The 26,367-nt window shown below is 40.7% G+C and overlaps 1 protein-coding gene across 1 annotated transcript; it reads left to right on the plus strand.

Annotated features, from left to right (window-relative positions):
* The first annotated feature begins 3,669 nt into the window (after positions 1 to 3,669).
* Dfd (homeotic protein deformed) lies at positions 3,670 to 17,598 on the plus strand. Its single transcript, XM_033341055.2, has 2 exons — positions 3,670 to 5,586; positions 15,342 to 17,598. Exons 1-2 carry the CDS (start codon positions 4,644 to 4,646, stop codon positions 16,028 to 16,030), a joined length of 1,632 nt encoding a protein of 543 aa, XP_033196946.1. The 5' UTR covers positions 3,670 to 4,643; the 3' UTR covers positions 16,031 to 17,598.
* The last annotated feature ends 8,769 nt before the right edge of the window (positions 17,599 to 26,367 follow it).

The raw sequence follows: 26,367 nt of genomic DNA on the forward strand, positions 1-26,367 counted from the left end.
TAGGACAATGCTTGGAAACATACGAAGGGTTAAAAGTCGAAATGATAAAGCGAGGGACAGGGTTTGTAAGATTCATGAAGCTGTGGTTATACGTTTTCTTGTTCGTTTCAAGAATGATTCTTGCGTGTAATTATACGCGATTATAAATGAGGCACCGTTGCATTGTAAATTCTCAGAAGTTGTAAATTATCATGTCACTGAATGTATAAAGAGATGTAGATGAACAACTACTGATTGTCGATACAGCGAGCGTAAACGTTTTTGATAAAAACTTATTTCCCTTAAAGATCTATATCCATGGCGATTCCATTACTTGTACACGCTCAAACCAGTCCGCAATTTCTTAAACGTTACATGCTAATAATAACAATAATAGTAATAATAATAGTAATAGTAATTTCTTCAATTTCTTCATTGTTGATTGTCGTCGAATGAAACAACAAAAGTTCTTCTCTTCGCTCTGTGTCCTACTCACCCTGTTTTCGTACTCGTTCGATACTCGATATTTATTTATCGTGACCCTGAACGATCTATCTACCGGGTGACATAATTTAGTGAACAGGGAACGCCGAAAATAGGAAAAAAAATCTCCAAATTTCCTGGTGATTCGTGATGTTGTCGCGAACGATCAACAAGTAAAGCGTAACAGGCCAGTAATAAAGCGATGAAAGTGATAAATCGCGACGGTTCCACCCCCAGGTCGGGCAGCGGCGTATTGCGTTATTAAAACTTTCCTAATGGCCGATAATAAGCAGCCGGCCGGGTGGATTGATATTAAATCGTAAACTACTGCGTTCTCATTTATCATTATCACGACGGAACTCGATGGTTCATAGCGCGCGACGCCTCCGGTTGCAAACTTAGCCGGGGAATTCCAGCCAAACGGGTTTTCACTGGAAAACGTTCCCGACAAGCGAAGAAATTCTTTTTTCCGTGTCGCTGTAAAAGAGACATAAAAATGTTGTCATCATTTGTATGTCAGTTTCCCTACAATTCATGTAGTTGATATTCTTCTCGGTAAAGAAGACATTTTTACAACAATTATGTATCGTACAGGTTAATTAATCAATACAATTAACATTCAATTAACCTTCTTACAGTGTTTGTATAAGATTTTATCACGCAATAGTTTATTATTGCATATCTTGTTGAAAAACCTGAAGATATGTATCATATCTTCGCGTGTGCTAAATTATATACAAAAAAGGTATATACCTGGTGTGACATCAGTTTCGAATGGATAAATAGAATAAAACCATAAAGACGAAAGGAAATCTAAATTCTCTTGATACACCACTTTCTTCGCTGTATGTACAACTTTCTACTAATTAAAGAATATTACACTTACAAAATAGCATATTGGTAGCTTGGATACAAGTGAGAGAAGAATTCCTACAAGAACTCCAGCACTAAATTACGTTACTTTAACTATCCAAGAAGTCGAATGACAAGAAATCCTAGAAAATCCACATAGAGTGTGAACCAACAGGGTGACAGAAAGTTTCATGTTTAATTGGTCAGTTGCACTGGAAGCCCTCGTGGCGCACGTGGCGCATGTCGGTGAGCTCTCATGGGCGATCTCACGATAATCGTCATTTGGGAGATCGCGACGATCGCGTGGAAGGGAGATGGCGAGGGAGAACGAGAGGGAATCGTCGTTGACGAACTACGTGTGCAGGGGTGGCTGTGGGTGTAAAAGGGGGGTGTCATGCCGGCTCACCGGCAAATGTGATTGATTGTGTTTCGCCGGAAGAGCAGAGAAGAGGAGCGACGAGGGCTCGAGCAGAGAACCGGCAAGACGTGCGCGGCTGAATGTTGGATAAAGAAGAAATGTTACCAGAAGACGGTGTCGCGGGGGTGGACAGGGGTTGAACGAGGAAGACGGAAGCTTAGAGCGAGCGTAGGTTGGTGGAGACAGAGTTCGATCCGCAAAACGAGAAGACAACGTCCGCACAACCCTCTTTGCTCTCGTTTTACGTCATCCGCAAGCTCCTTCAACCCCCTTCGCAGATTCCACTCGACGCGGCGTTCCTTTCGTCCTGGAGAGGCAGCAAGTGGCCGTAAGAGAAATAGAAAAATAACTGTGGCGTCGTATCTTGCTTAACGAAAAAGCCTCGACTCGAGGAAGCGCAAAACCGGGGGAAAAACAGGTGACGCGCTCTCAGGGCTCGTTCAATTGCCACCCCTTCGTGTTCCGCTATTCTTCTATTCTATTCTTCTTTATTATCGCCCCTTTAATGGCACACGATATTCTTCTTATTCCTCGAGTATTTTTCATGGCTTCTCGTGGCACAGTTGTGTTGCTCGAAATGATGGGTAACTGATTTCTGAAATTTGACTACTATTTTTCTAACCTTTCTAAAATTTCTTCTATTTAATTTACGTCTAGCTGATTTTATTAAATATACCTTCTTTTATGAAAGGTTACTTTCGCTGCAGATTCCACTGTCGGGTTGCTGTATTCAACATCGTTCAGTCTCGACTAGCAAAAGTAAAATGCTAAACGGTAAAACGGCTGGTCGAGAGAAGCCTCGCCATCCTACATTGTCGTAGCACGGCAAAACAGAGTGAGTGTGCTCTTTGTGTAATGACTCGGCGCTTTATATGCTTTGCTCCACGCAGCTGATCGCGGGTAGACGTACTTGACCGAGTGCAGTGAGACACTTGTAGAGCACTAATATAAACATGCGGTGAAAGAACGCCGCAGCCATTACTTTCAATTTGGTCCGCGTCGAAACGTCTTACGTAACGCGTGATTCCGTGTGCACAGCGGCCGACCAGACATTCTGATAATCACGCTCGCCGATAGACGATCGACCGTGAATAGTTGCTCCATTGATAACCTCGTTTTAACAAAGAATATTACCAGCCTAATGGACCAGCGGACCAACGAAAATAGAATATTTGCATTAGTAACGTGAATTCGAGAAATAAACAAGAGTTTGATATTTCGCGAGCGAGTCACGCTCGTACGACATTTTCTATTTACTCGCTGTATATTGTTAAATGGCTATTCCACCGTACCTTCGCACATCGCTCTATTCATTCGTAATTACACTGCGAATTTCTCTAGAAATTTATGGTTTCATCAGCGGAAATACGATAATGGTTTCTAAATAGAGATTTGTTTCGCTACTTAAATCAATTATTTTACCTAAGATACGTTGCGCATTTTAATTAGACGCATTGTGTAAATATCCACACATTTAACGAATACGCAGCTTTGCTCGAACGATCTAACGCATCTATTACTAAGAGGAACCTCCAAATACGATAAAAGCCGCGTCACCCTAGCGACATCTGCCAATTAGCATGGTGATATCATTTAACCGCCGATGTGACGATCTCAATAACGTTAGACAGCATCGGCGTGGTTTTCGTCGAGCATTGACCATGCTGGCGTAAGATGGATTTCAGAAGGATGGAGGCGGGTTAAGGAGATCCGTAGGAGTGACTATACCGTTCTAGGTACCCTGGAGTATGGCCCCATAAGGGCACAGGATCCACGCTTTCCGTGGCAGGGGTTGGTCTCGTGCTTCCGCGGAGTGGGGTTAGCTGGCGGCAGAGTAAGAGGAACGACGAGGAGAGGGGGTGTCCCGGCTCTCGGCAACGGCTCGAAGCCAGCCGGTCTCGTTGGACCTGGAGGGAGTTGGGAACAGAGTTGCCGGAGTTGCCAGACGAGTTTCTGCCGAGGCAGGACGAGCTCACTTTCATGGCTCTCTGACAGCTTGGCCGGCGGTCGATGGTGCCTATGTTCCTGGGATCGAATCGCTTGAAAGAATCAGTGTGAAGTGAATGGGATCGATCGGAGTTTGAGAAGGTGTCATATGGTGATCGGATATTTCAGCGGAATTGAAGATTTAACGAGCGATTGGTAGAACTTTTCCAATGCATCGAGGACATTGATCGAAAGTTAGAAAGATTATCGTCGATAAAATAGTGTAAAGTGTGTATGATTAGGAAAAAAAATTGTAAAGAATTCTAACGTCATAGAGGACGAGTGCGTAGAAGAGCTCTGGTGACCGTCGCTCGCGAAGGAGGCACGAAGAAAGAAGTTGGTGCACCTGCCGCAGTGGTTCTCGTGGCGCCACTCACGTGTTGCATGCGTGCCGCGCTATCCATCATGGTCGCAAGCTTGGAGCAGCTCTGATTGGTCGGTGCCGCGGTCACGTGGTATGGTAATTGGGCTTCGGTGGGCGGGAAGGAGCGAACGAGGCCGCGGAGCTTCGTGGAAGATCGCAAAAGTGGCGGAAGGAGAGGAGAGGATAAGCAGCTGTCCACCGGGAGTCTGCTACTCTCCGTGGTCTTGCTCTTTTCGCTCGTTTTCTCTCCCCCTGTCTTTCTCCCTTTTCCGTCTTCTGCGTCTAGACGCGGTACCCTTTCCCCTCCGGTGGAAAAAGTCACCCTGCTCGCGGCGGCAGAGAGGGATGTCGGCCACGGGCCACAGTGCAGTGCGGTGTATACGCTTCCAACAATGAATATCATCAACATGGAACCGTGAGATTCTATGAATTAAACCTGGAACGTCGACGGAGGGTCGGACGAACTGAAAAGGTACCGTGACTACCGTCGATCATTGTTTGGCGTGTAACGAGAGTCGAATCGTGGAATCGGCCGTCGCGAGACGAGAAGTCCACGCAAACATGAGTTCGTTTCTCATGAATCCATCCACCGGCGGTGGATATCATCATCACCAACACCAGCAGGCAACTAGCAGCCATCATTTGGCCGCGACATCCGTGATGGTGGATCCAAAGTTTCCTCCTAGCGAGGAATACAGTCAGAGCAACTACATCCCGTCCACTGGAGCGGAGTTCTTTCCCGCCAGCGGGGGTGGTCACCACTTGAATCATCCGCAGTCTCATCAGCTACAGTACGGTTATCATCAACATCATCATCAAGCGGCGTCCACTCCTTACGGAGCGTCGTCCGCGGTGCAGCTAAACGGCGGCTATGCCGGCTATGGTAGCTACTATGGGCCGCATCATCCTCATCATCAAGTGCACGCCGTTCATCACGCGAGCCTGCATCCTCATCATCACGCGGTGGGCGCCTTGGCGATGCCGCCGGAGGCTCAACAACCGCCGCTCACGTGCCCGTCGTCGATGCAGAACCAGCAACAGCCACAACAGCAGCAACCACCTGTGTCCGCATCGACTGTTCTCGGCTCCACTCCACTATCACCGGGTATTATGCAGAATCATGTGCAGCCGCCGGATAGTCTTCAACATCATCAACAGCCGAGTCAACAGCAGACACCGCACGAAAGTAACGCGTGCAGTCCGGCGAGCTCTAGTCAGCTGCATCGTGACAACTCGCCGGATCTTCAGCAGCAACCGTCTACCGGTCAACAGTCTCAACATATACAAAACTCGCAACAACAGCAACCGACGCAACAGCAACAACAGAACCAACAGCAGTCGCAGCAACAGCATCACGTGGACGAGGGCTCCGATCAGGATGACATGGAAGATGATCAAATGATGGACGGGTCGCCGGGCATGCTGGAGGATGAGGAAGAGGAAGAGGAGAACGGGGACCGTGTGATTTATCCGTGGATGAAGAAGATTCACGTTGCTGGTGTCGGTGAGTTGGAACTTTCAACGCCCCTTTTTATTCCTACAACCCAGTGACGACGAAGATTGAGCAATTGTAGCATGGTAGCTCAATTTAGACAGGTCTCACCACGAAATATGCTATTTCCAGTTATTTGGCGATTAAACGTGCAGGCTTTAATTGAATTTTAATTGATAGTTTGGAAATTATAGGTTAGAAAATGGCACGATCTTTGTCCGACGGAACATGATGACTCTATAATCCCAGGTTTTACTACTTAAAAAACGTACTATTCGTCTATATTCCATTGTCACATAACCTATTCTGATATTCCGTATACTCTACCGTATTATGCTACATATTCCATTGTATTATTCAGCTTTAAACCAGTTTCTTTGCCTTACTTCAGCGTGTTCTCAGTTTCATCGTGTTTTCTGACAATCCGATTCATTGCACGTGTTCGCTTTTTTGTCGTTATTAGCTCATTATTAAACGTCTGACGATAAAAACATAATCGCCATGTGTTTACCGCACGCCACCGAGCGCATGACGAGAGTTCGGAAGCGATGTTGCAGGATTTACCTGTGAAACTAATACGCCGAGGCCGCAAGGTGACGCGTTACCGACCAGTCGGAAGACTGATGGGCTGCAATTTATCGTTCCACCTTCCGATCACCTGTGCGAGATTTTAGAAGCCTACCCATTTACCACCTATTCGGTTACGCTTAGTGCCGCTATTCTTCATCTCGTATCACACGTCAACTTGAGAAATAGCGAACTTTAAGGGCGATTCTAAACAGAAATATTAGAAAAACAGACAAATCGATGGAAGGTTTATCCTATTGTTAGAAATAGATTTTAAGCATAGACGCGTGTTATACGATCTCGATCATTTTTTTTTCTTTCTTTTTTTCCATTTTGTTTACCTGCTTGTAGCTGGTTCGCGTTACAAACAGATAGACTTTCCACTAAGAAGCTTCTAATAATAAACGCATAAAAATTACTCGCAACTTGTTATATTTCTCGCACGAGTGAATGTCGTCTGTCTTGTTTTTTAAGAAGATCGATATCGAATAGAAAATGTCGAGGAATTACACGATAACATAGTACACAAGCTTGCAATACTATTCATTGGAAACGCGGCTTGAGGAATGGCATGAGTGGTACGTGTAACGAACGTTGCCGTCTGCGGCAGGCATTTCGCAGAAGGATTATGAATCTACAAAGGGAATTTTTGCAACGTAATATGCCAGAGAATTGGGCTGCCTTTGCAGCCTCAAATTTCTATTCCGTTTTGACCGGGGAAAGTGCTGTTCATTCCAGCTTGCAACTATTTCGCTTTTCAGGCCGTTCTACACGGATACTATCGAACCGGAATATCATAATTCATATTTCCAGGTAACAAAAAATATCATCGATGAAAGAAGCACGGCGCACCGTATGCGAAACAAGTTTTTAACGCGTCGTTCCACCGTAACAAAGGTTTTCTTCCTACCTTTTTTCCTCAATGTATTGTAAGCTCCGTTGGAATCGAGCTATGGCTAGTTGAAAGCTCGATAGTTAAGAAACGATTGGAAAAATAGCTTTGAAAATTATTTGAAAATTATTCACGTATCTGGATAGTTTTGGAAAATTTTATTTCGATTTTATTCCTTTCTTGTTTCATATAATTTATCTGGATATTAAAATATGGTGCTTTCTTTAATTTTGGTTATATGGTTTCCAAAAATGCTTAGAATATTCTTCTATATAGTTTTATATAGAAATTGTTTACCAAAACTTACGTAGAAGAATGCAATATAATTCTAATTCGTCGTGGCGAACAATCTTACGGGTCATATTCTTCATTTTCTTGCAAGAAGAGAAAGTTCTATCAACTATCAGTATCAGCATATCATCTATGACATTTTGTGTCATAACTAGACTGAGGATATTTATGTAATTTTATTTTGTTATGAAGCTTAAAGAAGTTTAGATTGAGAATTGTTTTATGATTTACAAATTACAAGTACTTTGCTTCCAGTAGCTGATATCTTTTTGCACATTTCTGTATCTTTAAATTATCCACAAATGCACAGAAAGTTAGTTCTATCAGCTACCAGTATCAGCATATCATCTATGACATTCTGTATTATAAATAGACTGAGAATATTTATGTAATTTTATATTGTTATAAAGCTCAAAGAAGTTTAAATAGATTTGTTTTATGATTCACAAATTACAAGTATTTTGCTTCCAATAGCTGATATCTTTTTGCACATTTCCGTATCTTTAAATTACCCACAAATGCACAGAAAGTTAGTTCTATCAGCTATCAGTATCAGTATATCATCTATGACATTCTGTGTTATAACTAGACTGAGGATATTTATGTAATTTTATATTGTCATAAAGTTTAAAGAAGTTTAAATTGAGAATTGTTTTATGATTTATAAATTACAAGTACTTTGCTTCCAATAGCTGATATCTTTTTGCACATTTCTGTATCTTTAAATTACCCACAAATGCACAGAAAGTTAGTTCTATCAGCTATCAGTATCAGTATATCATCTATGATATTCTGTGTTATAACTAGACTGAGGATATTTATGTAATTTTATTTTGTTATAAAGCTCAAAGAAGTTTAAATTGAGAATTGTTTTATGATTTATAAATTACAAGTGCTTTGCTTCCAGTAGCTGATATCTTTTTGCACATTTCTGTATCTTTAAATTACCCACAAATGCACAGAAAGTTAGTTCTATCAGCTATCAGTATCAGTATATCACCTATGACATTCTGTATCATAATTAGACTGAGGATATTTATGTAATTTTATTTTGTTATAAAACTCAAAGAAGTTTAGATTGAGATTTGTTTTATGATTTACAAATTACAACAAATACTCTACTTCCAATAGCTGATATCTTTTTGCACATTTCTGTACCTTTAAATTATCCACAAATGCACAGAAAGTTAGTTCTATCAGCTCTCAGTATCAGCATATCATCTATGACATTCTGTATCATAATTAGACTGAGGATATTTATGTAATTTTATTTTGTTATAAAGCTTAAAGAAGTTTAGATTTAGATTTGTTTTATGATTTACAAATTACAACAAATACTCTACTTCCAATAGCTGATATCTTTTTGCACATTTCTGTATCTTTAAATTACCCAAAAATGCACAGAAAGTTAGTTCTATCAGCTATCAGTATCAGTATATCGTCTATGACATTCTGTGTCATAACTAGACTGAGGATATTTATGTAATTTTATATTGTTCTAAAGTTTAAAGATGTTTAAATTGAGATTTGTTTTATAATTTACAAATTACAACAAATACTCTACTTCCAATAGCTGATATCTTTTTGCACATTTCTGTATCTTTAAATTACCCACAAATGCACAGAAAGTTAGTTCTATCAGCTATCAGTATCAGTATATCACCTATGACATTCTGTATCATAATTAGACTGAGGATATTTATGTAATTTTATTTTGTTATAAAACTCAAAGAAGTTTAGATTGAGATTTGTTTTATGATTTACAAATTACAACAAATACTCTACTTCCAATAGCTGATATCTTTTTGCACATTTCTGTACCTTTAGATTACCCACAAATGCACAAAAATTAGTGTAGTTAGTTAGAATTCCTCCTTTTGTCTCACCAATATGTTGCAGATGTACATATTTTAAAAGTGGCACAACTGAAACAAATTCTTTAACTATTATTAGAAGTTTACCAAAATATGATTTAATACTAAATACTTAGTTGACAGGAAAATAAACTCCAACAAACAATAGTCAAATATTTTAGTAATGTTCCATCCTTGGTCCTTGAAATCCTCCTCTGGTGATCTTCACGTTCTTCCAACAAAGGTCTGAATTATTTTAATTTATGACACTTTTGAGATATGTTCCATCCTGAGAAAATACTGCAAATATTTATATAATTTTATATCGTTATAACAAATTAGAAGCTTCAAAAAGTTTAAATAGAGATTTGTTTTATGATTTACAAATTACAACAAATACTCTACTTCCAATAGCTGATATCTTTTTGCACATTTCTGTACCTTTAGATTACCCACAAGTGCACAAAAATTAGTGTAGTTGGTTAGAATTCCTCCTTTTGTCTCACCAATATGTTGCAGATGTACGTATTTTAAAAGTGACACAACTGAAACAAATTCTTCAGCAGAAGCGAATAACTATAATTAGAAGCTTACAAAATTATCATTCGATACCAAACGCTTAGTTGACAACAGAATAACCTGCAACAAACAATAGTCAAATATTATTTCAGTAATGTTCCATGCCTGAACCTTGGAACCCTCCTTTGGCGATCTTCACGTTCTTCCAACAAAGGTCTGAATTATTTTCATTTGATACGATATGCTCGATCCTGAGAAAAGAATCGCAAGCTCCAAATGCATGCTCGCGGAGCGCCGTCATTTTTATCCGCAGGAGTATCATTTTCGCGCATAACACGGTCCTCGCTTTCACGTTCAGTGCCGGTGAAGTCTGGTATGCGTGTCCGACGGCCTGTCGGAGACTGCAATCTCTCCCCCTTTGGATGTTCGAAGCTCAGCGACCGGACGTTGCTGTTAGGAGGGGCTTCTCGAGACCGTCGGTCAGCTTCGGAATGGAATGTGTCTGCACAGATTCTAAACTGAACTCGCTGCCATGCTTCCTCTATCGTGCTCCTACGGACCACCAAGGAACGCATCTAGCATGCCACGCGAGGATTGACGTCGCTTGTGATACGACCAACGAATCGATGCACCAATCTCTTCTCGTGTGTCACCTTCGTCGCGACCTGAACCGATGCTAGTGACGAGCCACGATGGTCACTTCTGATATCGAGTCTCGGTTACAACTCTTTAGAAGAAAACCATAGAACTACGATAGAGGCTTGTGATAAGGCGAGAAATAAATGGGGTGTAAAGTGGACGAGGAAATTGTACTGTAGAATTTTGTTTGGGTTCATCGAGGGATGTGCAATTCATGATATCAGCATTTAGTGATTGTCTTCATTATCTGGGATTTTTCACCTATGCAATAGGCGTTGATGCTCAAAACAATTGAAATAATTGGGTTCAATAGACAGTTGGTTGAATCAGCTTGCATCAATAAATGGAATTCTTCTATTCAGATTGGAGTTCATTTAACATTGGAGCTCCTTCAACCTCTGCATTATTTATGATTTTTTGTTTATGTAATAGAATCTTAAATTTATGTGAATAGAATCAAAAGTTATTTTATTTGATGCTAATTAACATTTTTTTAAGTTTTGCTGTAGAAGCTTAAATAATAAAAAGTGATCAGAAGAACAGAGAGTGATGGAAGGGGTTGAAAGGGTGAGATAAAAGTATACTACAGTTGGGTCATCCAAATTTAATACGGGGGTTGTGAAGAGCACAAAACGATTAGAGGATCGTTGTTTGTCACTTTGATTTTTACACCCACTTCTTATGACTGTGCATTTTTTCTCAACGACTACCTTAAAGTCAATCTTCATCGCGGTATCAGACGAATAACATGTCAATTTATCAAGCACATGAGACTTTCTCGCTTCTGTTCGTTCAATTGTGTAACGTCGCTCAAATGATGGCATCTGAAATAATGCGAAGATAAGAAGTTTGATATTATTTGGATATTGTATGATCTTATTTGTAAATTTGGAATATTGATGACTATATAATATTTATTATTGTCTCTGGACTATGAAAATACCAAATAACTTCAGACTTGCACTTCTTCAAAATGCTTTCTTCTGAACAACCTGCTTTCAATTTTACTGTACATACAATTTCCATATTGTTTCACAATCAAAAGGACCAATTGGAATTTACCAAATTTATGTTGGAGTATCAAAGCAAATGATCATTCTTTTGACTAACTTCAGCTTGCACTTCTTCAAAATGTTTTCTTCTGAACAACTTGCTTTCAATTTTACAATGTACGTACAATATTCATATTGTTTCACAATCAAAAGGAACCATTTGAATTTATCAAATGTATGTTGGAGTATCAAAGCAAATGATCATTCTTTGACTAACTTCAGCTTGCACTTCTTCAAAGTGCTTTCTTCTGAACAACTTGCTTTCAATTTTACAATGTACGTACAATATTCATATTGTTTCACAATCAAAAGGACCAATTGGAATTTACCAAATTTATGTTGGAGTATCAAAGCAAATGATCATTCTTTTGACTAACTTCAGCTTGCACTTCTTCAAAATGCTTTCTTCTGAACAACTTACTTTCAATTTTACTGTACATACAATATTCATATTGTTTCACAATCAAAAGGACCAATTGGAATTTACCAAATTTATGTTGGAGTATCAAAGCAAATGATCATTCTTTTGACTAACTTCAGCTTGCACTTCTTCAAAGTGCTTTCTTCTGAACAACTTACTTTCAATTTTACTGTACATACAATATTCATATTGTTTCACAATCAAAAGGACCAATTAGAATTTACCAAATTTATGTTGGAGTATCAAAGCAAATGATCATTCTTTTGACTAACTTCAGCTTGCACTTCTTCAAAATGCTTTCTTCTGAACAACTTGCTTTCAATTTTACAATGTACAAACAATATTCATATTGTTTCACAATCAAAAGGACCAATTGGAATTTACCAAATTTATGTTGGAGTATCAAAGCAAATGATCATTCTTTTGACTAACTTCAGCTTGCACTTCTTCAAAGTGCTTTCTTCTGAACAACTTACTTTCAATTTTACTGTACATACAATATTCATATTGTTTCACAATCAAAAGGACCAATTGGAATTTACCAAATTTATGTTGGAGTATCAAAGCAAATGATCATTCTTTTGACTAACTTCAGCTTGCACTTCTTCAAAGTGCTTTCTTCTGAACAACTTACTTTCTATTTTACTGTACATACAATATTCATATTGTTTCACAATGAAAAGGACCAATTAGAATTTACCAAATTTATGTTGGAGTATCAAAGCAAATGATCATTCTTTTGACTAACTTCAGCTTGCACTTCTTCAAAGTGCTTTCTTCTGAACAACTTACTTTCAATTTTACTGTACATACAATTTCCATATTGTTTCACAATCAAAAGGACCAATTAGAATTTACCAAATTTATGTTGGAGTATCAAAGCAAATGATCATTCTTTTGACTAACTTCAGCTTGCACTTCTTCAAAATGCTTTCTTCCGAACAACTTGCTTTCAATTCTACAATGTACGTACAATATTCATATTGTTTCACAATCAAAAGGACCAATTGGAATTTACCAAATTTATGTTGGAGTATCAAAGCAAATGATCATTCTTTTGACTAACTTCAGCTTGCACTTCTTCAAAGTGCTTTCTTCTGAACAACCTGCTTTCAATTTTACTGTACATACAATATTCATATTGTTTCACAATCAAAAGGACCAATTAGAATTTACCAAATTTATGTTGGAGTATCAAAGCAAATGATCATTCTTTTGACTTTTTGCCTAAGAAGAGATAACTTTGATAATCCGGCTTGAATTTCGACGAGTATTTCAGCAATTTTCCTCAGCTATTTATTTCCACACTATATGATCTTATTTGTAAATTTGGAATATTTATGACTATATGATATTTATTATTGTATCAGGACTATGAAAATGACCAAATAACTTCAGACCTGCGTTTCTGCAAAATGCTTTCTTCTCAACAACGTGTTTTCAGTTTTACTGTACTTACAATTTTCATATTATTTCATAACCAAAAAGACCAATTTGAATTTACCAAATTTATGTTCCCATTCTTTTGATTTTTTGCCTAATAACTTTGATAATCCTGCTGGAATTTCAACGAGTATTTCAGTTATTTGGCGCTCGAGCAACACGGCCTTGAAATATCGGTCAGCCGATTGGAAAATGTAGAGTCAGTTGTTTCAGCGTTTCACTGGAGAACGATGGTGTCGGTGCACGTGTCACGCTTCTTTATCCATTGCGATCGGTGATCGCGCGTTCCATGAAGTCGAGCGTGTGCCACCAGACGGTGACACGTCGCCTCGAGACTATCGGCAATAGTACAAGTCTTAAAATAATGATGCTTGTCACTGGTCGAAGCCTGTACTCGTTCGAAAGCTGCAACAAATTTAACATTCAGATAGTACGACTTGAAAATGCTCACATGGATGCACGTTATTAATTGTCTGCTGTGTTTTTACTTCCCATTTGTTATCACGATTCACTTTCGGTTCTTTTTTTTTTTTTTTAGCGATTAAATAAACCTTTATTACACACGAAAATCTTGAACAGTATCTCGAGATTGTTAATTTTAAATCATCCAGTTAGAGTATTCAAGTTTCTTGAAATAGAATTATATTTATACTTTAAATGTAATAGGTGGAAAATCGCGTTATAAAGAAGAAACGTCAAGAGTGAGAGAGAATGTACGATAAAAATCCGATTGTATTAAAGAATTCATTCATCGAGTTATTTCTTAAGTCGTTTCTACACGTGTCGCGGATAAATAAGAAAAATCGATTGCCGCATATTAACTAGAAAAATCACACGATAACATCGGCGTGTAATTGCTTGAATAATCGCTTGGCTATTCGTGGCGTGCTATTTTCTAATGACAGATAAGGTCGAAACGATTACTTGCTAAAACTCTGTAATCGTACAGAGAAAGCTAATCATATTTATTCATCATTGAATATAACTTCTGTTATTAAATAGGTTTGGGAGTTTGGTTTTTTAATGAATTCACGCAGATTCAAGTTTTACGTTCTATATTTCACCACCATGTACCAGCCATCTGAACACATCGGATACACTTAGATAAATAACACGTGGTCGACGCGTAAGACAATGCAGCGTCGTTAGAAGTCGTACCAACTTAGCTTGTAGGAACTAGCGATCATACCAACTTAACGTTTCTCAACAATTTCAAGAATATATTATATCTAATTTCTCGTTATATTCTCGGTCCCCTTAAAAACAGCCATATTTAACCATACGATTTTAATAAATTCGACCAGATATTGGTCTCGAGAAGTCAGTCAGCTAACTTCACTCGATTATTTCTAATTCCTCGTTATATTCTTGGTCCCCTTAAAAACAACCATATTCAACCATACGATTTTAATAAATTCGACCAGATATTAGTCTCTGGAAGCCAGTCAGCTAACTTCACTCGATTATTTCTAATTTCTCGCTATATATTCTCGGTCCCCTTAAAAACAACCATATTTAACCATACGATTTTAATAAATTCGACCAGATTTTGGTCTCTGGAAGCCAGTCAGCTAACTTCACTCGATTATTTCTAATTCCTCGTTATATTCTCGGTCCCCTTAAAAACAAGCATATTTAACCATACGATTTTAATAAATTCGACCAGATTTTGGTCTCTGGAAGCCAGTCAGCTAACTTCACTCGATTATTTCTAATTCCTCGTTATATTCTCGGTCCCCTTAAAAACAACCATATTTAACCATACGATTTTAATAAATTCGACCAGATTTTGGTCTCTGGAAGCCAGTCAGCTAACTTCACTCGATTATTTCTAATTTCTCGCTATATATTCTCGGTCCCCTTAAAAACAACCATATTTAACCATACGATCTTAATAAATTCGACCAGATTTTGGTCTCTGGAAACCAGTCAGCTAACTTCACTCGATTATTTTAATTTCTCGCTATATATTCTCGGTCCCCTTAAAAACAACCATATTTAACCATACGATCTTAATAAATTCGACCAGATTCTGGTCTCTAGAAGCCAGTCAACTAACTCCACTCGATGTCTCTGTTTGGTTCTTGCAGCGAACGGCTCGTACCAGCCAGGGATGGAGCCGAAGCGACAGAGGACCGCGTACACGAGGCACCAGATCCTCGAGCTGGAGAAGGAATTCCATTACAATAGGTACCTGACGAGACGGCGACGGATCGAGATCGCTCATACCCTGGTGTTGTCCGAGCGGCAGATTAAGATCTGGTTCCAGAACCGGCGTATGAAGTGGAAGAAGGACAACAAGCTGCCGAACACGAAGAACGTGCGCAGGAAGAACGCGAACGGTCAGACAGCGCCGCCGTCTGCGAAACCGGCTAAGACGCCGGCCACCAGATCGAAATTGGCAACCGGGAACAACAACAGTCAAAGGAAGAACAACAACAATTCCCCGTCGAGTGGAATCGACGCTAGTTTGGACTCGGGCGTTGGTTTGACGGACATGGCAGACGTGCACGCGGTCAACGCCGCTCTTCCGCATACGAACGTGGTTCATCCGAGTTTCCAAGGTCACCCGCATCCTCTGGCCCATCTTCAAGCACAGCTGAGTCATCATCATGTAAGTGGCATGATGGAGGGCCCGACGGGAGGACCGTTGGGACACATCGGCTCCGGAAGTATCAGTCCTCTTGCCCCGGCGACCAGTCCGTCTGGACTGTCGCAGGTCTCCGCGCCCATTCCGCCACCGGCGATCAAGTCCGATTACGGGCTAACGGCGCTGTAACATCCGTCCGGGGAACCGGACTGTTCAAGTCGACTGCCCGGCTTTGTTGGTACTGCTGCCCAGGAGTTCGTTTCTGTTTGGTCGTAAAAGTATTCGTTTTCAATTCGTTAGCTATTTATCGAGTGAGCTGAAGTTTCACGAAACCATCGAACAGATTGGGCGAATGGAAAACGAGGTGGACAAGTTGTTTCAACGACTGAAGAACAAAGTTGGCTACTACTGAACGCATCAGGGTAGACACTTAAAGAGGAAGAGCTGCGTCATCCTTTGATCCTTGCTGCAACGAATCATTGTTTGATGGATGATCTGCCGGCAAGAAAGAGATTCGAGTAGCCGGAAGCGCGGATCCTCCATTACAACCAGCGGCGGTTCTCCAGGACGAATTCTGGCATAATCTTGCGTTGGCCTAGAAAGGAACATCAGTTACTGGAACGTGGTCTAGAAGGCACGGTGATTCGCGCAAATCGTCTATTGTGTCTCAGTCGAAACAGTGACCTGAATACACAAAGGATGGCACTGAAGTTTCCTGCGGTCTTTCTCCTTCCCAACACGGCTGAGTCATCATCATCTGGATGATACGGCGGACGATCGAGCGGCTGGTCTGGTAAAACAAATGGGCACTCACGATGTCGCTTACTAATTTTCTTCACTCCCGGTGCTCTCTGACCGTTGGGGTTCACACTGTCTGTGACAGTAGCGTCGAGGTAACAGGGATGCTAAACAACGTCTCGCGCTAGGTCTTCGCAAGTAAGAAGTACCATGGCGCGTACTTGAAGACTGAGTGACGATGTCGAGGACGTTTGTCAAGTGTCACTAGGTGTAGAAAACAGGGTGCAGGATTTACAAGCTCTGGTCAGGAACTGATAGACACGGGACAGTTTATAAAAGAGTGTGGAAAGATGTGAGTTATCGTTTGAAACCTTGTGAAAGAACGTCAGGCCGGACAACTGGCGAGTGTTCGTGCGTACCGTTGAAGAACCGCAAAGTTTCTTCTTTCTAACGATCGAATTCTCTGCGTTTCAAAAGCTTCTTCCCTTGCATTATTTCTATTGGGTTCTTGTAACATTGAGAGTTCCGCGAAAATTGATTCAAAATATTTCACAGCACACTATAAGGGTTTTCAAAAGTCGAAGCTTCGAATCCAATCTTCCACTATGACTCTTCCGATAGATAACCGCCCCTCGATCCAAACGTAAAAAAGGAGATGGGAAAAAGGGGTCGATTCGTTCCGCGACGCGTGAAACTGTACATACACCTGGATAACGTACGCCATGTATATAGTCGTGTAAAGAAATTCTTATTGCTATGTGATTAAAGTGCATCGTATTTCGTATGTCATTACGTAAGTGTGCGGTCTTAGTGTCTTAAGTATTCGATAGGGAACTGTCACAGAAGGTTCCAGCCACGGAAACACATTTATGTTCAGCAAGCGTGGACTCGTTTCTTCGCGTAGAAGGGGAATTCGTTTCAAAGGAAATGTACAGTGACGCCTGCGTTTCGATATGAACGTATTTATGCAAAAATAAGAGAGACAAAGTTAATAAAGTAGTGAAGAAAATAACTGAGAATATTTGTCTGTAAATATCATGCGGATTTAGCTGCGTTTTCTTTCACTTTAACGAAAGAGCTAGAACTCCACTTCGCAAGATCCTATTCCCATAGAAACTTGATTTTCCCCATTCCTTTTCAAATTTCCTGTTAACAGGCCCGTTCGTTTGTCCAATCGTTGTTGAATTTGCCAGAGTTGTTTGCTTATGGAACCGGAGTTCGTTGTCCGGGGCAAAGTGGAAACTTCCTGTACTCGTCGGACAGGGCGTAGCGAGATCGTCAGACCGAGCCAGGCTCTGGCCAAATCTCCTGAAATTCACTTGAAGCTCGCGTCACGTGCATGTTGTAAATAATGCTGCGAGATATCGTCTATTTTTATCGAGAAAGTATACCGAACGACCAATAACGAGGATTTAGGTTACAAACAGAAAAAAAAAGATGTAGCAGGTGGCGTCAAACGAATCGATGTATTACGAGAGAGAGAGAGAGAGAGAATAGCAATGAAAGGTTGATTTAAATGCACGGAGTCGCTGTGACGATATACCAAAACGATGTTTATCTGATTAAATGTAAGAATATAGAGATATTAAGAAACATTAAACACGTTCTATCCCGAGTGAACGAGGATGAAAGGCGATCCTAGTGTAATTAGCCAGTTCTAAGCAAGCAAGTGCACGAGTTTACAAGAACGTTCTATTAAGTGTGACATTATATTCCTTGACATTCTACCGATATAATGTATATAGCCTGTACGATAAGAATCGGCACACTTCGATAATTATCTTTATATTGATCGTAGTGATCGATTAAGATACAATCGTGAAGTAAATTCAATCAATAAATAAATGTTTCGTAATTTACAATAACGTCGTGTTTCCTAAAAAAAAAAAAAATCGACATCCTTCCATCTAAATTTGCATCGAAAGAATTTTGTACTTTTTTTTTTTTTCTCTTAAGAATCCAGTGATTCTATTAATGTCAACTTATCGTTATCGTATCGGGCATAGCCTAACTGGTTTTTAGCGAACTATTATCATCGGTTTCGTTGCTTCTACGTACTTAAGTTGCGCGCATTCTCCTCCTCCCACCCCCTTGCCCCCCCTCGCCCCCCTGCTCTCCTATTCGTCGTTATCGCGAACGTGAAAAATGAACATTTCGGTTATTATAGATTTATTATGTGGCGCATTCTTATCGGTTTTTCGCGCGATACATCATTCGAAGCAGGAAACAAACGATAGCCAGCCGAGTCGAGGTAAACTTGTTAGTTGACGGCGTTGACAGTATCTCATCCATATTACGTATGCAAAGTTGCGTGCATATATTTACCGGTTTCATGGAGAAGCCCGCATAATAAATCATTTGCCTTCGAAAAAGGAATACACGGATCGGTGGAAAACGCGCGAGAAAAATAACGAGATAATGCCACGTATGAATCATTCTGATAAAACCGACGAAAGCGCGTAACGTGGCCTTTGATAGCGGACCCTCGGACGACTTAATGCCGCGAAAAAATTCAATTGTCCGCTATCTTCTGCACAAACGAAACGTCAATTTGTTACGAGGCAATCGTTTCACGCTGTGCAGCCCAATTTACCGTCAACCACGGGAAATGGCTTTTCTAGCGTTATAGGGGCTCGCTAGAACTCTACATCAGTCAATTTGAGATTCCATGGGTTTATTAAATAAGGCAGAACGATGACTAGCACATTTCGACGAATATTTGACGAACGCTTCGGTGAAGGCAATTCGACTCTTAAAAGAAGGAAAAATGGCCAAATGGTGACGACCATTGTTGCCAGATCATCTAATTTCCAACGTTATCGCGAAGAAACGTTAGAAAACGACCAAGTAACGATCCTTGTTAAATAAATTCTTTAATTTCCAGCAGCAATGGTTACCATTCCGTGGTCATTTCATTTCCTATGTCGTCGTAAAGAAATAGCTAAGAAACAGCTAAGTGCCAATGACTATCCTTCCTAAGCTAACCTAACCTAACCTAACCTATCCTTGTCTAATTTCTATCATTCGCATAATTCTTCAACTCTATTTTATTATATGTACACGTCCATTTTAAATACCAAATCCTATCGACAAATTCGGCGCCAGTTCTCCATAGCAGACATATCGATTTCTTACAGTGGGGACATTCGACACATACGTAACGCAGTATTACGCTAGCAGTACAGTTTACGAGCATCGAGGGGACATTCTGTTGGGTAGCCCGAGCGCGAAAGGGGTTCTCCAACGGGTGCCGTTTCTCCTATATGCGTACGCGCCCATGCGTGCAACACTGTGGCTGTTGCGCATGCGCGAACACGTGCGTGGTTGCCGCAGCATGGACTGGGGATATGCCGCAGCAGCCTCGAAAAGAAGGGTGGCACCCGGAAAGCGAATGAGGGGCCGCCTGCACGACCCTGCCTCCGCCCATGCAACCAGCAGCCCAGCCAACAGTCGAGATAACCTGCTACCACCCAGGATCGAAAGTCAGACATGGCTCGTTGCTGCTTTCGTTTCATGTTTTCTGGAATAATCGCGTCGCCTGTCCGCGATGCGACGTTGTACGCCACGTTGTCATTGCGAACGACCCGGTGCTCCGGAATTTTTTACCATTTGGGCGAAAGTAGGCGTTTCTCAGGCAAATGATATTTACAGTATACTTCTTTCGTATTTTCAACTGTGCTGCGTTCGTTTCATCATTTCCGAGTATTTGGTGAATGTTAAGAAACATGTTAGGGATACGAGAAAGCTCTCGTTGTGTTAAACTCTTCTTAGAACTGAATTTTCAATGGAATAGAACTAGTTTTCAATGGTTGATAATTTAAGAACGATGGGAGGTTAAGATGTATGGAATATAGAACCATTCCACAATGAAATTAGGAGTGGCAGACGATTTCGTGTTGCTGAATATTGGGAATGTTTCAGTCCACGTCCTGAAACAATACGTGTCGTTATTCCATCGATCTGTAAAACATCTTCAATTCAACTAAGGTTAATTCGAACACGGTGTACGATAGATCCATAACGAATTTCGAACTAGATTCCCTAGTTTTGGGGTAAAAAGCGAAGGGAATCAGCAAGCGACACGGTTACCAGCAAGGTTCTCGAGGAGGAAGGAAGCACACAAGAGCAGCTAATTGCAAGATCTATACACTGATCCGCTATCCACGGAGCGACCTACGTTCTCTTCCGGTCTTGAATACCCTTACAAGCCACTCTCGGATATAGATCGTGTTGGGCGTGAATTAAGGTAAATAGGCTGACCGGTTGATTGTCCTGAACTGGGTCTTTAACGGACTATATCCCTCGAATTACTTGGCAATTATTTGTCTCTACATCGAAAAGGCTCCATATTGGGACATCTACCTGCTCGAAAAGGCAAACAAATTTCGCTTTAGTCGAAATACAGGCATTTGCAACGGAGTTAAGGCACAAGAAATACAAGAACACAGTTAGAGATAATATTAGGCACAGCAGATAGATGAGAGTACAGTAATTTGATCCGAGTATACTTAGTTCAAAATGAAGTGCAATGTTCTGTAGTGTTTTATAAATATTATAAGGCAGAAATAGCAGGTTTATAATAAAAAAGATAGAAGCACTGAATGGGTAGATTAAAAAATGGAAAATCTTGGAAGAACGACAGATACCTTGTTCCTACGTGACATTAAAAATCAAGGGACGATCTTTGTTGCAATTTCCTTCTACTCGTCCAATGTGTCCCTGGTCTCTTTGGGGGTGGGAACAGACAGCGACACTCTACGAACGCGAAATACCTTCCGGGCCGGTTATCAGATCCTCCTTACGATTCGTGACCCTATTTTCAGGCGGCGTTATGCCACCTACACGCCACGTTCCACATTCGTTGCGCCAAGACAAATGATCCGTATGCGTCGGTCATTTCGCCTCGCATCCGCCTGGCAATCGCGCGATCTACAAGCTGTACGATGTACGGTGTACAGTGGGTGGCCAGTGAATCGCTCGTTTGGCAAAGTACGGGGACAAACAACGTGAAATTCGCGCCTTGTCTCGCCCCCCACCACCCCCGCAGCTAAGATTTAACGGGTTTCTGACCACACACTTCGGTTGCGCAACATTGCTGCGATCAGCCTAACAAATGGTTCGCTGGGAACCATCAACGTTGCACTGTTTAAGTCGATTGCAACTTTGGGTTGGCGAGAAAATGCATTTTCTTGGACTCGTCCAAGCGTCGATCGACTTTTCTTATCGCAAGCTGACGCCATTGGAAAATGCTACTTTTCGAGGACTGTAACGCGACAATCGAATAACTTAAAATCCTTGCTTCAATGTAAAATTGAAAATTTGAAAAGGACAACAATTTACGTCGAAATTTTGAGCCTACGAAGAGAAACGTTTAATTATACGCCGAAATGTGAAGTTCAAAGTTCTCTGTTGAATTTCTGAAAAATATTTGACGAATGAATCGGAGAAGTTGGAATAATACTCCGTTGGAGTATTGGACAAGACTTCCTGGAGTTTTTGAGTAGATTGGAAGATTTATGATGAGACGTAACAAGGTTGCAGTTGAAGGTAGTGCGGTTGCAGCCAGCACTTCCTGTTGAGATAAGTGGACAGCTGAGGACTCGGGAAAGTGATTGCAGTTTCTGAAGCAAACGTTGTCTGACTTCGAAATTGCACGCCTACTGCATTCACCAAAACCGTACTTTACTGTCATTTTTTCAACTTCCTATGAACTTTTGCTTTATCTCGCTTTCTATTTAGATAAGTTTATCCACATAGGACACGTGGCGTTCATGTTGAGAATTGTGGATCTTGAAAGCCGAAATAACGGTATAGGAACACTAAATTTACGCTTGGAATTAATATTAGAATAATTATATATTTATTTGATGGACGATTGCAAAGATATTCATCGATACACACTTGCACGCGTCCACCACTGTCTTCCATACCCGACTGTTTACCGACTGTACTGTTTACATTCATTTGTTTCGTAAACGCCGCTCACACACAACTTCTACACACTGATATTTACATACAAGTATCACTACTACGCATCTAACCTATTCTAGCACATAAAATTACACGTATCTCAATAATATTATTTTATTGAATGAGGTATGATCCCTAAGGCTTAGTAAATAATCACTCATTCGATATGTCTTGTGTTTGAAATTGAAACTTATCGAGAATATTGAAATAAAAATTAATACAATTTTCATTTTCTGTATGGTAAAGTTTCTGTCTCCTTGCATTCGTGATACAATGTCTTCTGTTCGTAGTATCAATTTTTAGAGAACGTTGAAACAAAGATCGGTATAAATTTCATTCTGTGTCTTTCATTTGTATTATGTTATAGTCACTGTTTCAATTGTATTAAGTCGTCCGGAGTTTCTTTCCTTTCATAAGGTGATATTAGATGAACAACGATTTGTGTTTTATATTTGTTGAGAATTTTGGATCTTAATAGCCGAAATAACGGTATAGGAACACTAAATTTACGCTTGGAATTAATATTAGAATAATTATATATTTATTCGATGGACGATTTCAAAGATATTCATCGATACACACTTGCACGCGTCTCAGTACTTTCTTCCATACCCGACTGTTTACCGACTGTACTGTTTACATTCATTTGTTTCGTAAACGCAGCGCACACACAACTTCCACACACTGATATTTACATACAAGTATCACTACTACGCATCTAACCTATTCTAGCACATAAAATTATACGTACCTCAATAATATTATTTTATTGAATGAGGTATGATCCCTAAGGCTTAGTAAATAATCACTCATTCGATGTGTCTTGTGTTTGAAATTGAAGCTTGTCGAGAATATTGAAATAAAAATTAATACAATTTTCATTTTCTATATTGTAAGGTTTCTGTCTCCTTGCATTCGTAATACAATGTCTTCTGTTTGTAATATCAATTTTTAGAGAACGTTGAAACAAAGATCGGTATAAATTTCATTCTGTGTCTTTCATTTGTATTATGTTATAGTCACTGTTTCAATTGTATTAGGTCGTCCGGAGCTTCTTTCCTTTCATAAGGTGATATTAGATAAACAACAATTTTTGTTTTATATTTGTTGAGAATTTTGGATCTTAATAGCCGAAATAACGGTATAGGAACACTAAATTTACACTTGGAATTAATATTAGAATAATTATATATTTATTTGATAAGCGATTTCAAAGATATTCATCGATACACACTTGCACTTTCTTCCATATCAGACTGTTAACCGACTATACTGTTTACATTCATCTGTTTTCGAGACGCCACGTACACACATACTTCCACACACTGATACTCGCATACAGGCATCGCTACACCGCTACTACGCAGCTAACCTAGTCCAGTACATAAAATTATACATATTTCAATAGTTCAATATGGCTACTGGATAATTCATGGTTAGACTTGGTGTTCAGTAGCGCGGCGGTCGGTCGAATTTGAAAACAGCAAAAATGACGGGGATTCGAGCGATCCCCATTATGTGTAATTGGAGGGGATTAACGAGTCACGACTCCATTTATCAGGGCTCGTAATTACAAAGCATCCCGCTTCTCTCTCTCTTTCGTGCCACCCCTTCTCGCCGTGGCGCGTTCATCGCGTCACTTTACGCTCGCTCCACCGACTGACTGACATCCCCCAGAGGCAGTTTCGCATCTCAAATACACATTAGGCTGTAACTAAAGATAACAGGAGCCCCGTGTCGTCGACGGGGGAGCCCGGTGAAATTAGATTCGAAACCCGCAGACACCGCGGACACCTCGTCACCCTGTATTCGATCACCGCTGAGATGCTAATCGTAACTCCGGGAGACCTGCATCATTTTACCGGGGAAACGATGGAAATATGTTTTGAAAATTGACGGCAGTTGTAAACGATGGACGATCATGCGAATTGCTTGAAACCGTTCTTGTTATGTACAAACAATTATCTTGGACTTTGAAGAATAGATAGCTATATATAAAGGAGTAATCAGATGCTGGAATTTCTGAATTTGAAAATACACAATTGGGCGTCTATCAATTGAAGTGAATTAAATAACATTGAATAGAACATTGAAGAAGATTGTTAGTAAATTTTTAGAAGGATGACAATATGATCAAAAGACAACAGAATGAAGAAAAATGAACGCTGCTGTAGGAAGCTACATTTCGGACCTTGCATTTGATTGACTTATTTTTGATTCAGTTAGTTTCGTATATCACACTTGGTGTGTTTATTTATATAAAATTCTCGAAATTGTTACAATGTCATCAAGATAAGAATGTCTGGAGTATTTAATAACGCATAAACCATATTCAATAAGTTGGTTGCAATGAAAGACAAAATCAGTTACAATACTGGGACAATGTTTTTTTCTTTAGCAGGGCAGTTAAACGAGTCCGGTGTTACTGCACAGTAGCAATCGTGGACACGCGCGGTTGATGCAGCGACCCAGCCGGAAAGTTAACACGGGCGGTCGCGTCGATCCTCGGAATTAATTAAAACCATCGAAACGAGGGGGACGTGTATTTTTATCTGGCTCGGTCCTGGTGACACATCTATCTCGAAGCTGCCGTATCACGTAAAAAAGACGAGTTCTGCTACCGCCTGCTACTGCTACCGTAACTTTATCTTCGCTGCCAATCCCAATGCGTCCATTTATAAGTTTCCTTATAAGTATCGACTCGCGTCGCCTGCTTGCGATCAAATCTGACTTCTGGATTGACAACTGACTCGAACAAATCGTCGCTGATTGTTGTTAAAATGTTTCTTGTGTTGTGATTGCTCGCGATACTGGTTTTATGGAAGGATGAACCATGGTTCCATTAATCTGTAGCTCTTCGTAGTATCTTTCAAAGAATATCAATATCAGACACTGAACAATAACGTGGAGCAACGAGTAGCAACAAGAACTGGAAATAAATCTCTAAATATACCTTCTTGCTTCACTAAGATTCAAGTGAAACGAGCCACCTCATCCCCATCAGCCTTCGTTTCTTTCTCTACAGATCATTATCTCGACGAAACAGTTTTCTTTTCGCTTTCACGACGTTTCCAAGCTATCCGCTGCCCTGTCCTCCGTACTATCCTCCGCCAAAAAGAGCCAACAACGGCTGCAAGTCAACTTGACGAAACAACTTGCGAACGAGTCGCCGCGGCAACATCAGCCACCGCGAACCGCGCTATTACCAGGACTCGTCGACGGTACCTGTCGCTAGTCGCTGCCCCTGCGTGGATCAGCGGCCCGAGAAAAAGAATCAGAGCGACGGAGAGGCGACTACGTGCCCGTCGGCCAACAGATAGAGACGAAACGAGCAGCCTGGGCGGCGCAAAGACTTCGACTCGCAAGCCGCACGTTCATTAATCTTGATCGGATCAGTCGAGATAGCGGCGAGCTGTTTCGGAAACCCTCCCCCACCAGGCGTTCTCATCAAGTCCCCTAGTACCATCGTTTCAACCTCCTCTTCCTCCACCTCCACCTCCACCACCGCCTCCTTCTTCATCTTCTTCTTCTTCTTTCTCTTCTGGCTCGTATCCTCCATCCGCGTCTCGCAGCTCCTTTTTCTTTCTCCAACTCTTTGCTGGACCCTCCTCTGCACACCAAGGGTTCAGGGGCGCAAGAAAACCCCCAGGACGGATCGGTACCGCAGTGCCGACGACGGCCAGCCGTTTTAATTCCGGCTGAATCGACTGCCAATCCCCTTCCCTCGACCTCGTTCGCCCTCTCCCCTCTCTAGCCTGCATCGAGCCTTTATAATTCATTAAATTCTTTTTTCTTTCGTTGCACAGCCTATTCGACGT

The sequence above is a fragment of the Bombus vancouverensis genome, chromosome 18, assembly GCF_051014615.1.
Source record: "Bombus vancouverensis nearcticus chromosome 18, iyBomVanc1_principal, whole genome shotgun sequence".
NCBI lineage: Eukaryota > Metazoa > Arthropoda > Insecta > Hymenoptera > Apidae > Bombus > Bombus vancouverensis.

Excerpts from the sequence above, each read along its gene's own strand:
- Dfd (XM_033341055.2), top strand. The coding sequence starts at position 4,644 with ATGAGTTCGTTTCTCATGAATCCATCCACCGGCGGTGGATATCATCAT. Across the intron at positions 5,587-15,341 it reads GATTCACGTTGCTGGTGTCG|CGAACGGCTCGTACCAGCCA; the intron begins GTGAGTTGGAAC and ends TGGTTCTTGCAG.